We start from the raw sequence: 17181 nt of genomic DNA, 5'->3' as shown, positions 1-17181 counted from the left end.
TAAGCTTCTGCAGCTTAATCGTGCTTTTAAAAGCACATTGCATATGCATAGTTCAATTTTGAAGATGGCTGACGCATGAGGCTTGCATATTTGGCCTTGTGACTGCGGTGGACATCTGGACCCGTGCGAGCTGTGTCTCTTCATATTGCACCCATCGCAGGGGAAGAGCAGCAGCAGTTCGGCACTGCACAGAGCCCTAGCTCCAGCACAGCACTGCCGGCACACACCTGGATGTTGGGCAGCCACGCACCGAGCACCAGCAGGCTGTCTTGGCACGGACCCACCCCAGGTTTCCCCAGGCAACTTGGAGCAGAGGTGCTGTGCTGTCAGGGAAGAAAAGGCCAATACTACTGCAACAAGCACTCGTCAGACAAAGGGCGTGACTGTCATATTTGCTGGTAGGACTTGACAGGTCCCTTGATTATTCCTTAAAATAAATATTTAACGGGGGATTTTATAATCACAAGTAGCAAGTATGCTTTTGAAATGTTGGAGGGGAAACAAACTTTCATAAGAATGAATTGGAGGCCAAGACCTGGTAGCCCTAGATGTTTGTATCAGAGGTGGGGTTTTCCTTCTCCCTGTTCCATCATGTAGAGCAGTTGCCTGCTTCAAGTCCATCTCCTAGGCTGCCTTGCTTCCTGAATAACTCTTAGGAGCAAATGCTTATGATGTCTGAAATCAGTGCAGTTATTAATGATCCATGTAGTTGGAAGATCAGGATTTCAGGATTTCTTCTCCTCCACTGAAAATATTATTTGAAAAACAAAAGTTTCTTGCTGGTGCTGCTTTTGCAATTAACATTCACATTTAGCTGTTACGTTACTGTACAGCAGTACAACACTTTATCTGCAATACATCTTACCCCTTTCTTATGTACTTTAAAAACTGAATGTTACTGGATAAGAGGGCTCAAAACAATCAATCTTTTCCAATTATCAGAGAATTAGCAGAGCTGGTATTTTCAGCCATCTGATTCCAGAGTTTACAGATTGCCTCTACATCATTCAAGTCTTCACCACCAACTTCAAGTGTGCAGGAACACAGCTTCCAAAACATGGACCTGGGGCTAGAGCGTCTGGGACTCATCTTCCTTTTCCAAGGGGAAAGCCAACATGACTCTTCCATCTTGAAGCAATTTTTAAGACGGTCCACTTCATAAAATTTGAACCTTGTTGATTGCAAGAATGGAAGAAAAGAAATACAAGGAAGAGCCAAACTGAAAATGAACTTTGGTATAAGCCAGAAAGAAAAGGAAAAGCTTCATATTACACTGCTGTCTGAGCAGCCTGCACACGCTTATCTGCCTGCTGGGAGGGTGTGGTTTTCTAAACCTTAAATTGCTCAGGTTTATGCAATTCAGCTTTTCTTTGTACCTTCTGTTATGCCATAGGCTTCCCCGTCTGATCCAGCTGCCGGCCGCTCTGCACCTACAGAGACGGGACTGAAGGCTGAGTGCAGTGCATGCCCAAACCTGGCAGTTCTACACCTGCAGGACCAGTGGATGAGGGAAACGGTGAAGCCAGACATGTGAGTTGAAAGACTTGTGGTGTGTTTTGTGCCATTCCCCCTTTTATCCTTCAGTTGGGCATGAAGTGTTCCAGAGGAGCAAAGGTGGAAGGAAATGCTCCTGCAAACAAACCAGCCCCAGTTTGCAGCAGGAGGGAGTGGATCTGAACCTCAGCCTGCATGCTCAGGAGTACCATGTAGCAAGGCAGCTGTAAATATTTACTATGTCTGTCATTAGTGATTTAGTCTTCCCATAATCTAATACAGGGATTGTTTTCATAATCTCATGGAGAAGGCCATATAATGTACCTGTAGTTTGCTGTGTTTATTGGAAGTCAATGTTGAAATACTGCTTACATACATACTACATGCAAAAGTGCCATGCTTAGTTCATTATCTTTTTGTTAGCTAGATGTGTTTGATTTTCTGTCTTGCTTTTGCTAAGAAGGTCTGTTTCTTCAGTAAAGTGTGTTAAAACCCAACTGATGCCATTGTACTGCAGCTGCTTTAGCCCATCGTTTCACTAATCCTCTGGAAACCCATTTCTTCCCCTCCCCCAGGCTAAAACCCACAAAGTCTCACTGCAGCTGCAGGAGGTAAATCAAGGCCACAGTCACCCCTGCTGTATCTTGCAGCTTGATTTTATGCATATAACTGCTTCCTTTCCTCACTGAGGTGAGAGGGAGAGAACTTGGTTAAGTTTTTCTCTTTAGCTAATGTTCTGCTCCACTTACTTAAACTTACAGTCAGTTCTTTAATCGTAACTCAGTACAGATATATGCAGTGATTGCAAACCTGTGAATATGTATGAATACACAAAAAGTTCTTATAAGTTTCATTTCTACCAGTGAGTCTGATTGTTCATGCGAGAACATGCATAATGCATAGATGTGCTAGCACAGAACCCAGGGCTGCCACAGGTATACGTGAACATCCTCACATACTGAAGTATATACTTAAAGTACTCGATAAACAAGAGGTCCAAATAGATAAATCAGCAGGACCCATTCAAATGTTTAGAGCTAAGAATGTTTTGGTGTTTTTAATGACTAGAGATGAACTGCTTGCACCAAGCTCTGGGCCTCCTTGACAACTACTAAGGAAAAACTGTAAAAAACCAGGAATGGTGTGCATATTAGACTGGTACTTCATGCTTTCCTTGGCCACCTGATGACAAGGAAAGAGTTCCACCAGCAGCAGGAAAAACAAGAATACCATAGGTGACTGTACTGGGCACTTGTTTTCCCACACTTCCCTGTAGAAATGGAGCTCCCTGTTCTACCACCCTCCAGAGCATTTTTATTTGTTCATTCAGGTTCATGCAAAACAATATCAAGGCAGCTCCACAGCTTTACTGGAAAAGCACTGTCTATTTTCTGCTATTGTTGGAAAAGATGATCTGTAAGTAAAAGCCAGGATTCACTCTCAGGCATTTGGAAAGCTGCTGCCTTGAGAGGAGATGTGTCCTCAGTACTCCCATCCAGTTTCCTGAAACTGAAAATTCCTCTGAAGGAAGTAACCTGTTATTAATTTGCTATTTTATGTTATTCCATCCCAAACATCACAGTCTATATATATTTTCCAAAAATATAAATTGAATCAATCTGGGGAAGCTTGTCTCTTTGTTATCATTTTCTTGCCACCTGAAAATATTCTTTCTCCTGCTCCTAATTTCTCTTACTTGTCTGGGGTCCTGTGTAAGCATCCTCCCCTTCATGCACACAAGTTCTGCTACTTGGAAGGCTGTTCCAAGCCCATTTGTTTGAGCATTAACTGCATCAGGACTTCATTGTAGCACAGAATTGGAAAGAGGAATGTTCCTGGCTCTGGGTTGTGACCGTCTATCAGAAGAGAAAATTGAATTGTCTTTTGGAAGAAGTTTGAAGGTGCTGGCATCTTCCCCCAGCATAGCTTTTCTCTTTCAAGACGCGCATAAATCTTGCACGCAGGATAAAATGATAGATTAGCTTTGTTCCACTGCAAACCAGGAAATGGAGCAACATCATTTTCAGCAGGAAGGTAAATTAATAAAGGTTTTCCAATGCAGAAAGTCTCCTCCAGGCTGGCTGCTGAGGGAAGCAGCCCCTGTTTCTGGAGCTGTTGGCGCTGCCACCTGGCTCCTCTTACTGCAGCGGCAGATGGAGGCCTGCAGCTGATTCTGAGGGGCTCTGTGGCCAGAGCCTTTTGGGGAGCCAAAAGGACCCCTCTCTGGTTAAAATGGGCAGACACTGGTAGCATGCAAGGCTGCCTGACTTGGCACTTGTTTGCTGTGCATGCCCAGTTCTTCCACTGGAATTTTTGCTCCTAGAGACTGGGATGCACAAAATTGCTGTTGATCTTTCCAAGGCTTTCCCCAAAGGCTCAGGCTGAAGCTGTAAAATGTTCCCTACCTGAATTATGCAACTCTGAGGGACTCAACATGGAAGCAGAAACTTTCACCTTCTAAATGTTCAGGAAATGGCTAGGTGGTCACTTAACTGCACCCGTAACTGCATCAAACTGCATAATGTTGACATTCCTCTGAGTAACCATCAATTATTCCTTTACAAGGAAACCAAGGAGCTGAACACCCTGAAACTTCCTACCTGTCTACTGGCTCCTGGCAACCCTCTCTTTGCTCCTCTATTTTAAATTGAACACACCTGCAACATTCTTATTAAAGCAAAGAACCTTAATAAACTGATGGTTTCCATGGGCTAGTAATTTCTTATTAAGGGTTGATGGCTACTTCTCTGGATTGATGAATCTTTTCAGAAAGGGCTTGTCTGAAAGCAGGTAAATTTTGATCTGACTTTGGATGTAATTCTAGTCTGTTGTTTGCTTGTCTTTTCCCTTGTGTTTAGCTTTCCATGCCTACAGCTATGTGGTATAGATACTGTTGAGATACTGGTGTTAAAAAATACGGGTGATGCTGTTGGTTTATTTACGGTTCTCCTTCAAAGCTGTTTTTTTGTTTGTAGCGCCTTGTACTATATTTAACAACATCAGTTTACACAGGATTTTGCAAGTAGAACTTAGTGCTAGAAAATATCTTGTAACATAGTTTTGGGTTTTCATAATTTCAGCCTGAGGAGTCATGCTACTGCTATTTAAGAGAATATTGTAGATTAGATCCAGTCAAAAAGAGTGTGAGGCACTGAAATAGCTGTGACTTGTATAAGGAATTTCAGAGAATTGAAAAATCCCCTTGCCTGCCAACATGCAGCAGATCACATCGACTGCCTGGAAGGGTGCAGGAAGCAGGACGGTTTGAGCATGTAATTCCTAATTGGTTTCTCATCAAGGGATTAAGCAGCAAACAATTGGTCTCCACACCCACAGAACCAGCCACAGACATAACTATCTTTCCCAGGCTGGTGTCTTTTGCGTGTCCTGGCTGACAAAACCTTAGTAAGCCTCTTTGTTGTAAGGAGAATGTTACAAGGCTGTCACCAACACATGCATGTTAAATGTTAATTAGCAATGGACTTTATCGGGGAGTTCCCACAAAGCCCTAGTTAAAGCAGTGGTGAATCAAGTCCAGTGAGTAGTACCGTACTCAGGGATGTTGTTTCACAGCACTGAGTAGACAAGGGCAGAACCAGGTTCTAGATGTGTTTTGGTAGCTGAAGGCTTGGTCACTATAATAAACAAAACTTATTTGCTGAGACATTTATTGGACAGGGATCTTAGTCATTATCTTGTAGCAAAAAGATGCCCTGGAAAGGAAACTATTGTGCAGCCTTAGCTAGAAAGCTGCTTCCTTTCCTGCTCAAATACTTTGTGTTTCCCCAGTCCTTTCCATTTGGAAGGCAGTTATAAGCTCTAGCTCATAGCTGGCTCCCAAACAAGCAATAGGGACTATTGGCAGATATAAATGGGCACTGTCAGCATTACTTCATAAGAGAAATAACTGAATGAAAAACAGTATACTATTTGTTCAAGACCCAAAAAGTAACCAGTATTAGCACCAGAAAACTACTAGTCAGACCATAGTAGCTGGGCTGCTGGGTTCAGCTGCTTCAGTGTACTATGTGTTTTCCTCTGTGAATTTTCCTTAAATGTGAAATTCAACACTTGGCACTGCAAAACATCTTTAAGCTCATCCAAACTTCCTTCCCTTGCCCCCTGAATTTTCTATATCCAGCTGCATATTTTGTGTATGCCCCTTATTTAGGAGGCTGTCTCTGGGCTGTACTGCTCTCCTAAGTTGCTGAAATGTACTTGTTGACTACCCTACCTGGGTTTGTGCCCTCCTTTTTCCAGGCTCCTGTATGGGACTGAGCCTCTGCAGCTGTCCCGCTGGGACAGGGTGGCAGGGAATGATTTCTGGTTGTGTTATTTGAAAAAGCAGAGTGTCACTCTTTGTGCATTTCTTCAATAGGGGTGGATATTTTTTCTGGTCAGAATTTGTTTATTCAGTCATTTTTTTGTGGATGCAAGTGGCAGGAGGAGGAAACAGTAAGATACAATTTGTAGGCTGCAGTCCTAAAAGTGAAGAGTTTGTGGGGACTTTCCCCCAGATCAGGTCTGAGAGTATCCCTGTGGCCACATTGCTGCACAAGGGCTCTTGTAATGAATGCTGGGCATCAGTATTATAGGAGCCTGGCCTTGCGGTGTGCGAGCAGCCTGCTGCCTGGTCCCCTGCTTACATAACCATGCTGCAAGCTGCTCCTAAAAAAGGTCCCCACAGGGTGTTCTGAGAACTCATTAAGCAGTTTGTCAAGAGATTCCTGGATCAGAGGAGCAGTTGTAAAGGCACAGCGTAATTAAAGCATAGCTTACTTTATTATGTGTTATTAGCAGGGTTATCCATCACATGCTATGCACTTTGTAATTATTAAATGTTATATCATGGTCACATGTGGGAAGATGCTGTGTGGTCTGAGGGTGGCAGGCACTATGGCTGTGGGAGGTGTAAGGTGTAAGGCTTCAACTTCCTTTGAGGGAGAAGGCCTCCATGGTGCCTTTGCCCCTGCCCTTTCGTTCCCTGTTCAGCAGCTCTTACTTCCTGTGATACTGGCAAAGAGGCAGCATCGTCTGCCTGCCCCGCTGACCTGCTTGGGGCCCTGGGAAAGGATTGCAAAGAGAGATTAAGACTTACTGTGCAGCTATATTAAGGTTTTCACATTCCCATGCATTTCACTCTGCCTATTGCATTATTTTCAAGTTAAATAGGGCAGGCCCACATGGAGGACACATGGTCTGCATGAATGGTTGTTTGTGCAGATGGTGTAGCTCTTGCAGTGGTTTTGTGTTGTATTTGTATGGAGCAAACATCTAACAGGGAATGTACAGGTGCTCTTGGGTTGTGTTTGCACTGGCTGAGCCACTCGCACACCATGAAGCTGTGAGTGAGTTGGGCAGGTTGTTCTTCACCCTTGCCAACATAAATGACATCCTGCAAAACCACAATGGAGTTTGTCCCACAAAAAAAGATAAAAGCTACCTTAAAGCATTTTAGAGGGTGCTGAGAGTGGGGTTTGCTTATAAATGTTCTTGGTCCACAGATCAGGAAGTCACCAACATTATCTACCTGCTGTCTGAAGGCACAAAATCTTCAGAGTGTTGTACAAAACGTTTTAATAAGGACAAGCAAGTCTTCTCTGAGACTAAATGGGCACCACTGGCAAGCTGGGTGTTACCATCCAGCTGTGCCTTCCATCTACCCAAAGCATGGTTAACCCCTTTTCTGTGCTCCTCCATACCTCCCAGCCCCTTACCCTTTCATATTGGCAGGAGCTTGCATTCACACCGAAGGTCATTTTTTTCCCCTGATGGACCAGTATCACAGGGAGTTTTGCTGTGCTCTTTAAGCTAGGCCAGTTCAGAGAGCAGCTAAACAATGCATAGTGGAGGAAAGGCAGTGTCCTGCTTTTCTCAAAGAGGCTGGGTGCATTTGGCCTTGGGAACATAGTAAAAAATGTATCCAGTCATTAGGAAGCCAGAAAGCAAGGGGCATGCCTTGAGACCTTTTTGTTCAGGTAGGTACCTCTGTTGACAGTATGGGTCTGTCCTGCTGTGCATCATAAGGCATGGAAGTTAGAAGTGGGGAAGGGATGGAGAAATGGCTTTCGATTCAGTGTGCAGAAGAATTAGAGAACACTATTTCCCTGTGGCTTTGTCTAATATGGTGTAGTTCCAAAATCAGTTTTCGTTGAGGGCCCACTATGTCCCTTTTTCCTGCTTGTCTTCACTGATATCTAATATGGTTTGGGTTCACTCTGCAGCCTTGTGTTTTTTGGGAACACTAATTTTTTTTCCTACCCAGTCATCTATTCTCATGGTAATTGTGATAATTTCATGAATATGGAGGCTTCTGCCTTTCTGTCAGAGTGGGCTGAATATGAAAAATGCATCCAGAAGGTAGGAAGCAAAAGACCAGTAATGAACAAAGGGAATCACAGGGAGAGAAAATGAGTGCCCTCATTCTTTAGGAAACAGGCTAGAAGCACTGTCACAGAGTTAGTATCTGGAACCAAATTTGTGCTGAAGGTGCAGAGCTACTTTATTTCAAATTAATTTTGTTCCAAGTTTTGCACTTTACTCTGTAGCAGCAAGGCTTCTGTGTATCCTTTCACTATTGCGATGTACCCAGTGCAGGTCCATATTGCCTGGGAGTTAGGTTGTCTAGATTGATGGGTACCTGGCTGGAGCACCGATAGCTCTGTGGTGGTCTGCAGGCCTGCATTTCATTGCTCTGAAACACAAGAAGAGCATGTTCAGGTACGTGTCCCCCATCACTGAGTCACACAAGATGCAGCTGGAGCAAGGACCAGGGATGCACTCCCTCATGCAGTTCCCATGGCCTGTTGTACCTATTCCTGTCTATGAGCACACAGTTGTCCAGCCACACAAACACAGTACTGTCATTTGGTCAAGTGGCTGAAACAAGCTTGTGGTATTTGTGAGGTTGCCAGTCTTGCCACAGTCGGACAGAGCAATCAGCCAAATCAGAGTGGTAATGCACCTTTTGTTACATCACTAGCCATGCAATTTTATAATTTAGCATGTGAAATGCCGATGGCATTTATTATGTCAATTAGGATGAGCACGTGTTTAGGAAGCCCTTTGGGAGTCAATCGTAATTGCTCACATAGGCTTGCTTTGGCCACATGATTGACTTCCTTTGAGCAGTAGACCCTGTGCCTGTCCATTTTGTTACAACTCGTCTTTGCACTGGGAGTCTGAGCCTGTGGTTCTGGCATAAGCTGTTGGTCCAAGCCTGGGTTTACTGGGCTTTGAAAAAAGGCAAGAAACAGAAATCATTACCCTCCACCAACATAGTACTTGACAACTAGAGACATGCCAGCAACAAGTCTTCTCAGAGGTACTGCCTTCTGCTAAGGTGAGTTCATTCATAGGACATGTATCTTGTGGTGTGGGTAGGTTAACCTGTGAATACATATTGTCTTATTCAAATCTCTTCTTCACTCGAATCTGCTCCAGCTGTTCCTAATGTTCTCAAATTACTTCTGGGCTGAGTTTTTTCATTCTACCATGCTGAGTAAAGTTGTGTATCCACGAAATTGTTAGAAAGAGCAATTCAGGTTTGTGTGGGCGTGCGAGAGGGAGACGGGCGGAGAAGCAGAATATATTTCCATACATTCCTAACAGACATTTCAGATACATAATTCCACAACAAAAAACTTTTTCCAGCATTGTTCTTTTTCTGTAAATTCCAGCAGGAGCCACAGAGAAAAATGTTGGGTTTTTTTCCCAAATAATCTGGTTCTGCTTTTTGAAGTTCTTGTGCGTGCAGGCACAGTGTGACATTTCTGTTAGGTTTCACAGCTTGAGCTACAACTCAAAAAGTTGGGGTTATTCACCTACTGTACTGTTAGAGTTTTTTTTATTCCCTTGGAAATGCCTTTCATTACTAAAGCCTCTGCAAAGGGCTTTGATTGTTAGAAGCTTTCAGAAGGACTTTTTGACTAATAATAAGTTTGGAAAATCCAGCTGTCTTAAAGCTGGGGCCAGGCAGAGGAGAGGTTTTGGAGCTCCTGTTTGTTGTCTCAGAGACATTCTCTACTCATGTGGTGATATTTTAAATACAATCATTTTCTTCAAAGACCTCACTCTAACAGTCTTTCCTATAAGCTTAAAAGTCAAGCTGAATTCTTAACTGCTAAAGTGGTACCTCTGGGATCCTGAACTCTTCTGTAGCTACTTACTGACTTTTTACTTGGAGGTATGCATTTCACCTCTGCCCGTAGCAAATCTCAACTGGAGATGTCAAGGGGGTTGGAACTAGATGATTTTAAGGTCCTTTCCAACCCAAACCATGCTATGATTACCCTTCAGGCAGAAAGAAAATGTTGTGACTTTTCTATAGGTGGGACGGATTTAAAAGTAATGGGGAAGGGGGAAAAAAAAAGAGAAAGATATACGTACGAGGAATGCTGGTCCTAAGGCATCATGATAAGGTTTCAGGCACCTTAGGGTCTTATAACCTTCCTTTGAACAAAGTTTCAAGTCTAGGCAGGCTGTCTCACCCCTTTGGCCTTTAGTACAGCTATGCCAAGTTTGATACAAATTATTATATGATATTTTTACACCAGATCTTTGGAAAGTCTTTTGGGATGTAAAATACTGTATAATATGTAGTATTGGAGTATGGGTCACTCTATAATGTTTTCCACAACTGTTTCGTATTCTGAAACAAGCAAGCTGCCCAGTGGCCTCCAAAATAAGTGCTACCTTGAACAGTAAAGTCAATATAATCTATACAGATCTTCATCTGGAGAGAAAGAGGGGTACAAAACACAGTAATGGGAAAGCTGGGAGGCCTGCTACAAGGTAAGACAGTTTGATGAGAGATAATAAATTAATACAGTGTTAAAATTTATCTGCCTAATGGCAAATAGTTTTGTATAAGCATCCAACCTGATGCCTCATTATAAACCTCTGAACATGAAATAGGTGGGGTAATATTGCAACCTGGATTCTCACAGGAATAGTAAAAGCTGTATTTTCCTGAGTATCATCTCGGCTAACCCTGCAGAACCTGAGGGTTTTGTGCTTCTGCTTGAGGGTGAAGGAGGACCTCTGCTTCCTCCTGGTTTTGGCCCACTCTTCTCCCCAGTGTGGGTAAGCCACTAGATGGGGACAATGCTCACATCTCCTGACCTGCCTACATCTAGCCGCTGGCAGCTGGGCTGAGGCTTCAGAGTTAAGCTTGCGACTGTGAAAGGTGCCAAGTCTTCTAGCAGTTTGATATGGATATTTATTAACATGAACAACATGATGGCAGTCTCTGGGCTCTCAGCAAAACAAGCTGAGTAGCAAGAAAGATGTTGGTTGTAGCATGCTCACAGCTACTGTAGAAGGAAGATCAGGTAAAAGCATCTCTGGAAGAATAATGAGCTTCTAACTTGGCAGCTGGCAATGTTGCTGTGGTGGAGCAGTTTCCTTACCTGCCTGCAAACCAGCCTCTTTGGCCATACTGAACTGCATAAAAGGATGGCTGTGACTCATCAAGAGATGTACTTCTGTAGGAGATAACAGCCCAGGCAGAGGCTCAGGGAAAAATGCAACATGACTTTATCCCAGATATAGGATTTCTTATGCACATGCTTAAAATTTAAAAATAAAACAAGAGCATTAATCAAATGTGTTACTTACACGGAGACAACCAAACCAACTAATACTTGGTGGTCTTACTGTACAATTTAGAATCCATTTTCCTTTCGCATACTGGCTGCCTTTTCTCTTGACTGAGGATTTTGTTATCCCCAAACATGCCGCTTCAGAGTTACTGCAGCTAAATTACTCTACCTGTTTTGCAGCTCGTATGTCTCACTCCTCTGTTTTCCAGTGATGCTCATTCACTGGCTTGTCTTCACCACCTGGGATGTAAGCTAGTTGCTGCCCTTCCAGGCTTCATGTCACCGTTTCTCTGGCTTTTGGTCATCTATTTTCTCCTTCCTGTGTTAACTGCTTCCCGTCTTTCATTACTTAATTCTTTCTCTTTTAGCCTTCATTACTCATTTTTTTTGCCACCTGAAGTCTCTTTCGTTTTGTACTGTGCTACTTCCAAGTGCAGCCTCCTGGAGTGGGTTAATGTTTGAAAGTGTGTCTGGGTGGAGGCACTGGGGCTTTGCCACTTTGCTCAGTTAGACCTTCTCTTGACACACTGCTGCCAGCATAACTGCTATGGTAAGTCAGGATTTAAGCTTAAGATTGGTTAAATACTTACTTGGGATGGGATGGGATGGCTGTGTAAGGAGATGAAAGGCATTTTCTCTACCTTCTCTCCACATTTCCTGCCAATGCTTTTTGTCTGGATTTGTTTGTTGGGCTCTTAAATGCTTATGGTGGCTGCAAATTCCTAAGCAGTAAAAACCTGTGAGATGCAAACTCCTTCAAACTGGTGCAGTCTGTTGGGTAACTTTTGTAAGAATATGGCCATGATACTGGCTTTCACTGTGTCACAGCCCTGGACGTTATCTCATGCACTGGTGTGACCATTTTCATTCCAGCTTTTGTGGCTGAAAGCTTGGCAATGTGGATATCCAGGATGACTGTATTCTTCCTTTATTTGCACCATATTCCTGTGCTTCAGGTCTCTGCCTTGCACTAGAGCTTGATTTACTGTAGTGTTACAATATTTAAATTCTTAAAAATCAGTGTTCATTTATCTAAGCCAAGCTGTGCTAGGCACTGTACAATTATGCTAAATCTGGGACCTGATGTATCCGACTTCCTGCACAGCAGCAAAGCAGCAAAGTTGATGTCATCTTCTTGGGAATGGCACCACCACCACCTCTAAAAGCTCCTCCTACCCATCATCCATGCAGCCACCAGTCCCTGTCAGTATGAATGTCACTGTAAGCCAGCATGAGACTGCCAAGGAGATATCTTCTCCCTGCTGTGGTTGCCAGTGGCTTTGACAGTGATTGAAAATAGATGTAGGATTCCTCCCTTATCTTCCTCCTCCAAGCGCAGGCCTCAAAGAAGAGAAATTCAACTGAGAAATAATTACTTTTTTTTTCACTTACCTGTGGTTTACCATCTACCTGTACAGGGTTCCTTGCTCAAAGTGCATGTTGTTATTCATAGCTAATAGAACAAGTAGAAATACATACCAGTTATCAACAGGTCAATTTTAAACCCCTCTTTCCCTCTCTTCTACATTGTACAAGAGGAACTGAGGCTTTATGGTTCCTAAAAGGACACGAAATTAAGTATGTAGCTTGTTGTGACAGCACATAAATGTTATAAATGCAAATTACTGCAAACATTACAAACAGTGTCTGGCTCTGACCAAATCTGTGTGACATCTCCATAGCATGCCCTCTGTGCTAACTCCTTTGGTGGTATAATCACCTCCCAAAGACAGACATTGATTATTTCATTGCTTGATATGCCCAGCAATATAAGAAGTTTTGTTGTAGGTGAGCATGGGCCATATTAACCAGAAGAGGCTGATAGATTTCCTCCCTTCCCCCAGAATTTCTATTAATATATAGTATAAATCTCCTAAATAGGAGAGGTCATAGAATGAATTAAGGCTTCCTAAAAATTCAGTGCCTGTTACTAATTAACATGGATGACTTTGTTTCCCAGCACTATAGCAAGTATTTGTAATTCATGTAAACATTGTAAAATTCAGGTACAGTTCCCTGCATCTGCATTTTTCACTAGCAATGCATCATTAGCAATCGGCTTTCATTTGCACATGTGGGAGGGGAGGAGCAGTACATTCATGGTTAGAGCATGAAGCTAGGAGGGGACCATTCAGATGCCTGTGCTCCTCTTCCTGCAGGCTGCTCCCGCCTCAGAACAGGGCTTTGGGTCCATCTTTCAGCAGGTTTTCTGATGGGAGCCATGTGTTTGGTCTCCTGCCAGCAAGCAGCAAGAGTTTCTGTCCTTGGGAACATCCATGAGGCAACAAAAGATTTGGGTTAGCCGTATTGTGGTGCACGGAGACAGCACCTGTGTGGGTCTAACTGTGTGTGCTGGTACAAGAGGATGTGGCAGGAAAATGAAGAAACAGCATGAAACCCAGCCCGCTCCCCTGGTTGTCCTGGGTGCAAGGCATTTCAAAAAATGTAGGAAAGAACAAAGTTCATAAAGCAATGCTTTTTTGTCACGCTTTATTGATTTCTAATTCATTCTATGGCTATTTTTAAAGCCACAATCCCACAGATTCCCAAGCTGCATATTGCCATTCTTGTAAGGAGCCCTGTTGACTTTGGATGGGTTCCCTCCATGAGTGGGGGATGTGGAGATCAGATGAACCCTCTCCCTCTCTTTCTGCAAAACACAGCTACTGGTAGATCAAACACCAGCTCACAGCCACCCTACTTCATCGAGAATTTAACCAAGACCTGCCTACCAACAGTCGCTTATGGTGCCCAACAGTCCCCACCTCAGCCTCATGATCATCTTTTCTCTTGTTTCAACTTCCTGTTCACCTTAGTAGAACCAAATAATACTGGTTTTAACTCCTACATTAAGATAGCAGATAGAGCCGTTTTCTGCACTCTAGGAAGATGTTCATTTCTTCACAAAGAGCTGTGCATAAAGCTCCGGTGACTATTTTTGCAAAAGGGAACTTTTGCTGCAGTACAGAGTATTTTAAATATTTGCAAGACTTCTAATAGGAGGCGATTTTAATTCAGAAGAAGCTAGTGCTAATCAGGAGACAGAGCTTATGCAGAACTTAGTCTTGCAAGCAGAAATATTATTATACAGCCACTTAGCATAATTGCCACATAAGAACAGGATCTAGCAAAGCATTAAAGTGAATGTTTGACATTTAAGCATCTGGTTAGAGTTAGTGGGGCTATCATTTTACCTTTATGTCAGAAAATCCCTGCTATGTTCAAGTTTAATTTCTCAAGTTTAGAGCCCATGAGCTTTGCATAAAAGTAAGGGTATGTTTTATATGAAAATGTGCTCTGTCATAACCAGATTTTTTTTGTATTCTTTCCCTCATTTGCCCTCAGATGTGGGTGTCTGAGGCTGGCACATTGTCTCAGCAAATTAAGTCAAGCTGGAAGTAAGAGTAGAGTGTTGCGGCAGAGCAGCAAATAAGATTAACATTTTCAAGCAAGAGTAGTAATTAGGTCATTGCATATTTTATATCCCCAAGTTTATTTTCAAAGTAGTATATCAAAATAAGCATTGATGTAATGAGATATAAGTGCTCCAATGAGCAGTTAGGGTTCATCAAATAAAAACTACAAATTACTCTTCAGGTTTGCTGCTACCCACAGAGTTTACATCTTCAAAATACCAGGAGGCAGGTGCTCTGGCCAGAGCTAATTAGGCTTGTAGTTAGAGACACACTGGGTTTCTACAACACAAATTATGAACAGAATAAACCCAGTTTTGAGTGATACAGTATTTGGCATCATGCTGTGGATTTCACTTCAGCACATGGGGTATTTGGTGCTTTGGGAAGTAAAATGAAGTTTTGAACTGGTTATGCAGGTGCAGATGGTTATAACTACCTGACTCAAAGCATCCAGAGTAGTGCCGTGGGGGGACAAGGAGACAAGCTTGGAATGCAGGGTCCCAGGTGCACTGCTGCAGTGGGATGAGAGTGGTCTAGAGGGTGCCAAGACTAAATCTTCATGATCCAACCTGTCCTCCCTCTGGGTGAGTGTCTGTATGCCTGTGTGTGTTAGGTGAAGTTGCTGCTCTCCCTTGCTGTGCTGAGCAGGAAGTTTGTGCAGTACCCATTGTTCTTACCTATGTTTCTGTAGTCTCTCATGTTTGCCTACGCATGATTCTGCTTTTCCAGCAGAAGTAATGTGACCACAAAATCAGCTGACTGGAACTGCAATTACATGCTAATTTAAGGTTTCAGCCATTAAATGCCTGTATTATGTCTCCCTATTTTGACAGCTTTCTTTACAATGAGAGTAATTGTGTAAATTGAGCTAGATATAAGAGAAAATAAGTCCTTTTTTTCTGCCCGCTTCTTTGCTCCGCCCTACCACTCAAAAAAGCAATCTTTCCTTAATACCTGCTAGAGTAATTCATGTCCAAATGCATATTGTAAGTACAGTAAGAGAAAACAACCCAGAACAACAATCCTTTGGCTTTCTTCCCGCAGATCTGATGGCACACAAGCCTTGCTGTGACTCCTACGAATAGAAAACAGGTCAGGTACTCCAGTCTGCCCTCTTTTGAATTGCATCAATTTCATTTATGAGCCAGAAAGAAGAAATGGAGGATAGCTCCCCACCACTCTGTATCACCTGCGGCCAAGCACATTTACCAGAAGAAAACCACTTGTACAGCTACACCGAAGTAGTAGATGATGATCTGATATGCCACATTTGCCTGCAACCTTTGCTTCAGCCGTTAGACACTCTCTGTGGGCACACCTTCTGCACAGCCTGCCTTACAAACTTCCTTGTGGAAAAAGACTTCTGCCCCATGGACCGCAAACTTGTGATTCTCCAGACGTGCAGGAAGGCCAGCATACTAGTGAATAACCTCTTGGACAAGCTAATGGTTAGCTGCCCTTTCACAGAACACTGCTCAGAGGTCATGCAACGCGGTCACCTCCAACAGCATTTCCAAACCCAGTAAGTTGCTGTCGATAGACATTTTTCTTTTTTCACTCTTTTTATTAAGGAGAGAAAAAAATATTGTCAATTAATGCTGATTAAAATATGCAGTTAATGTAAACAAAGATTTGTTGATTCCACTCCCAATGAATGCCTACAGTATCACTAATTTAGAGTATAATTTAGTCCATTTATATGATGACATCTCACTCTGTTTTTAGAATCAAATGCATTCAAGGTACTTCATGCTATTGTTAGCAGTTCTGGGCAGATACCTTGTGGTTAGCCACATAATGGAAGTGTGTCTTTAGTCATCTGAAAAGATCTGAGAGTTTGGGGAAGCTGAGCTATTATAAATATTTTAATAGCACATTAAGTGTTTTATAATTGCCCTTTCTTCAGTCCTTTTTTGAATCATAAATGACCTATATGAGAAGTAGAGCAGAAAATGTTCTGGTTTGATATTGGCCTTTGGAGCTGCATGCTCCTTTATTCCAGGTGAGCACCGCACCATGGGGCTCACAGAGTGAACTGATGTGGCAGAGCACTCCGGTTGGGCTCGCCTTCCAGCCTCACTTCTGCTGGTGGCCAGGACAATCTCCCTCCTGCTTCTGGGAGACCTCTCCAGGGCGCAGTTCGGTTCCTCAGAAAGGATAGAACTGACGGTGAATAATCCTCTGTTGACAGCATAAAACCATGTGCTGCTGCTTTTGTCTTGCATCTTCTGCCTTTTGGAAGGAAGGCAGAACACTAAAGAGATACATGCAGGGTTGTGATTTCTGATGGCAGACAAATGCTTTGGTATAGTCCAGTATCAGCACCTTGGATTTGAGAAGAGACATGGTCTAAGAGATGCCCTTTCCTTGTGGCCTGTATCTGATCTCCAGTGAAATTACTTCCCCTGTGGTTTGCAGGTGTGAGTTGTGTTTCTAGGTGTGTGCTTCTGCCTGTGCATTGCAGAGGAAGACCTGGGAAACTGGTGCAGGGCTCCAGATTGCTGCGGGAGGCACATTCCTGCACACATGGTAATGCTGAGAGTCAGAGCATCCCTGGTGAGCTGGAGCACAGAAGTGTCCTCACATGGCTGCAGGCTTCATGGTTTTGAAGCTTGTAACTGGAAATGGCTCTGCAGCCTCCCAATCAAACGTGTCCCCGTTTGAAATGG

The 17181-nt window shown here is 43.2% G+C and overlaps 1 protein-coding gene across 2 annotated transcripts in view; it reads left to right on the top strand.

The window, feature by feature from the left end:
- The first annotated feature begins 1466 nt into the window (after positions 1 to 1466).
- Positions 1467 to 17181, top strand: part of LNX1 (ligand of numb-protein X 1) — an 80823-nt gene continuing 65108 nt past the window's right edge. For both annotated transcript variants that reach the window (XM_057413837.1, XM_057413829.1), the window contains exons 1-2: positions 1467 to 1530; positions 15557 to 16034. In XM_057413837.1, coding sequence (XP_057269820.1) covers positions 15652 to 16034 — 383 coding nt within the window. In that variant the 5' untranslated portion in view covers positions 1467 to 1530; positions 15557 to 15651. The remainder of the gene's footprint in view (positions 1531 to 15556; positions 16035 to 17181) is intronic.

This window comes from Pezoporus wallicus, unplaced genomic scaffold, assembly GCF_028554395.1.
Source record: "Pezoporus wallicus isolate ANWC-B61680 ecotype Strahan unplaced genomic scaffold, APGP_CSIRO_Pwel_v1 contig_5709, whole genome shotgun sequence".
NCBI lineage: Eukaryota > Metazoa > Chordata > Aves > Psittaciformes > Psittacidae > Pezoporus > Pezoporus wallicus.
Note: the sequence above shows the minus strand (reverse complement) of the source record. Positions and strands in the feature narration are given on the sequence as shown.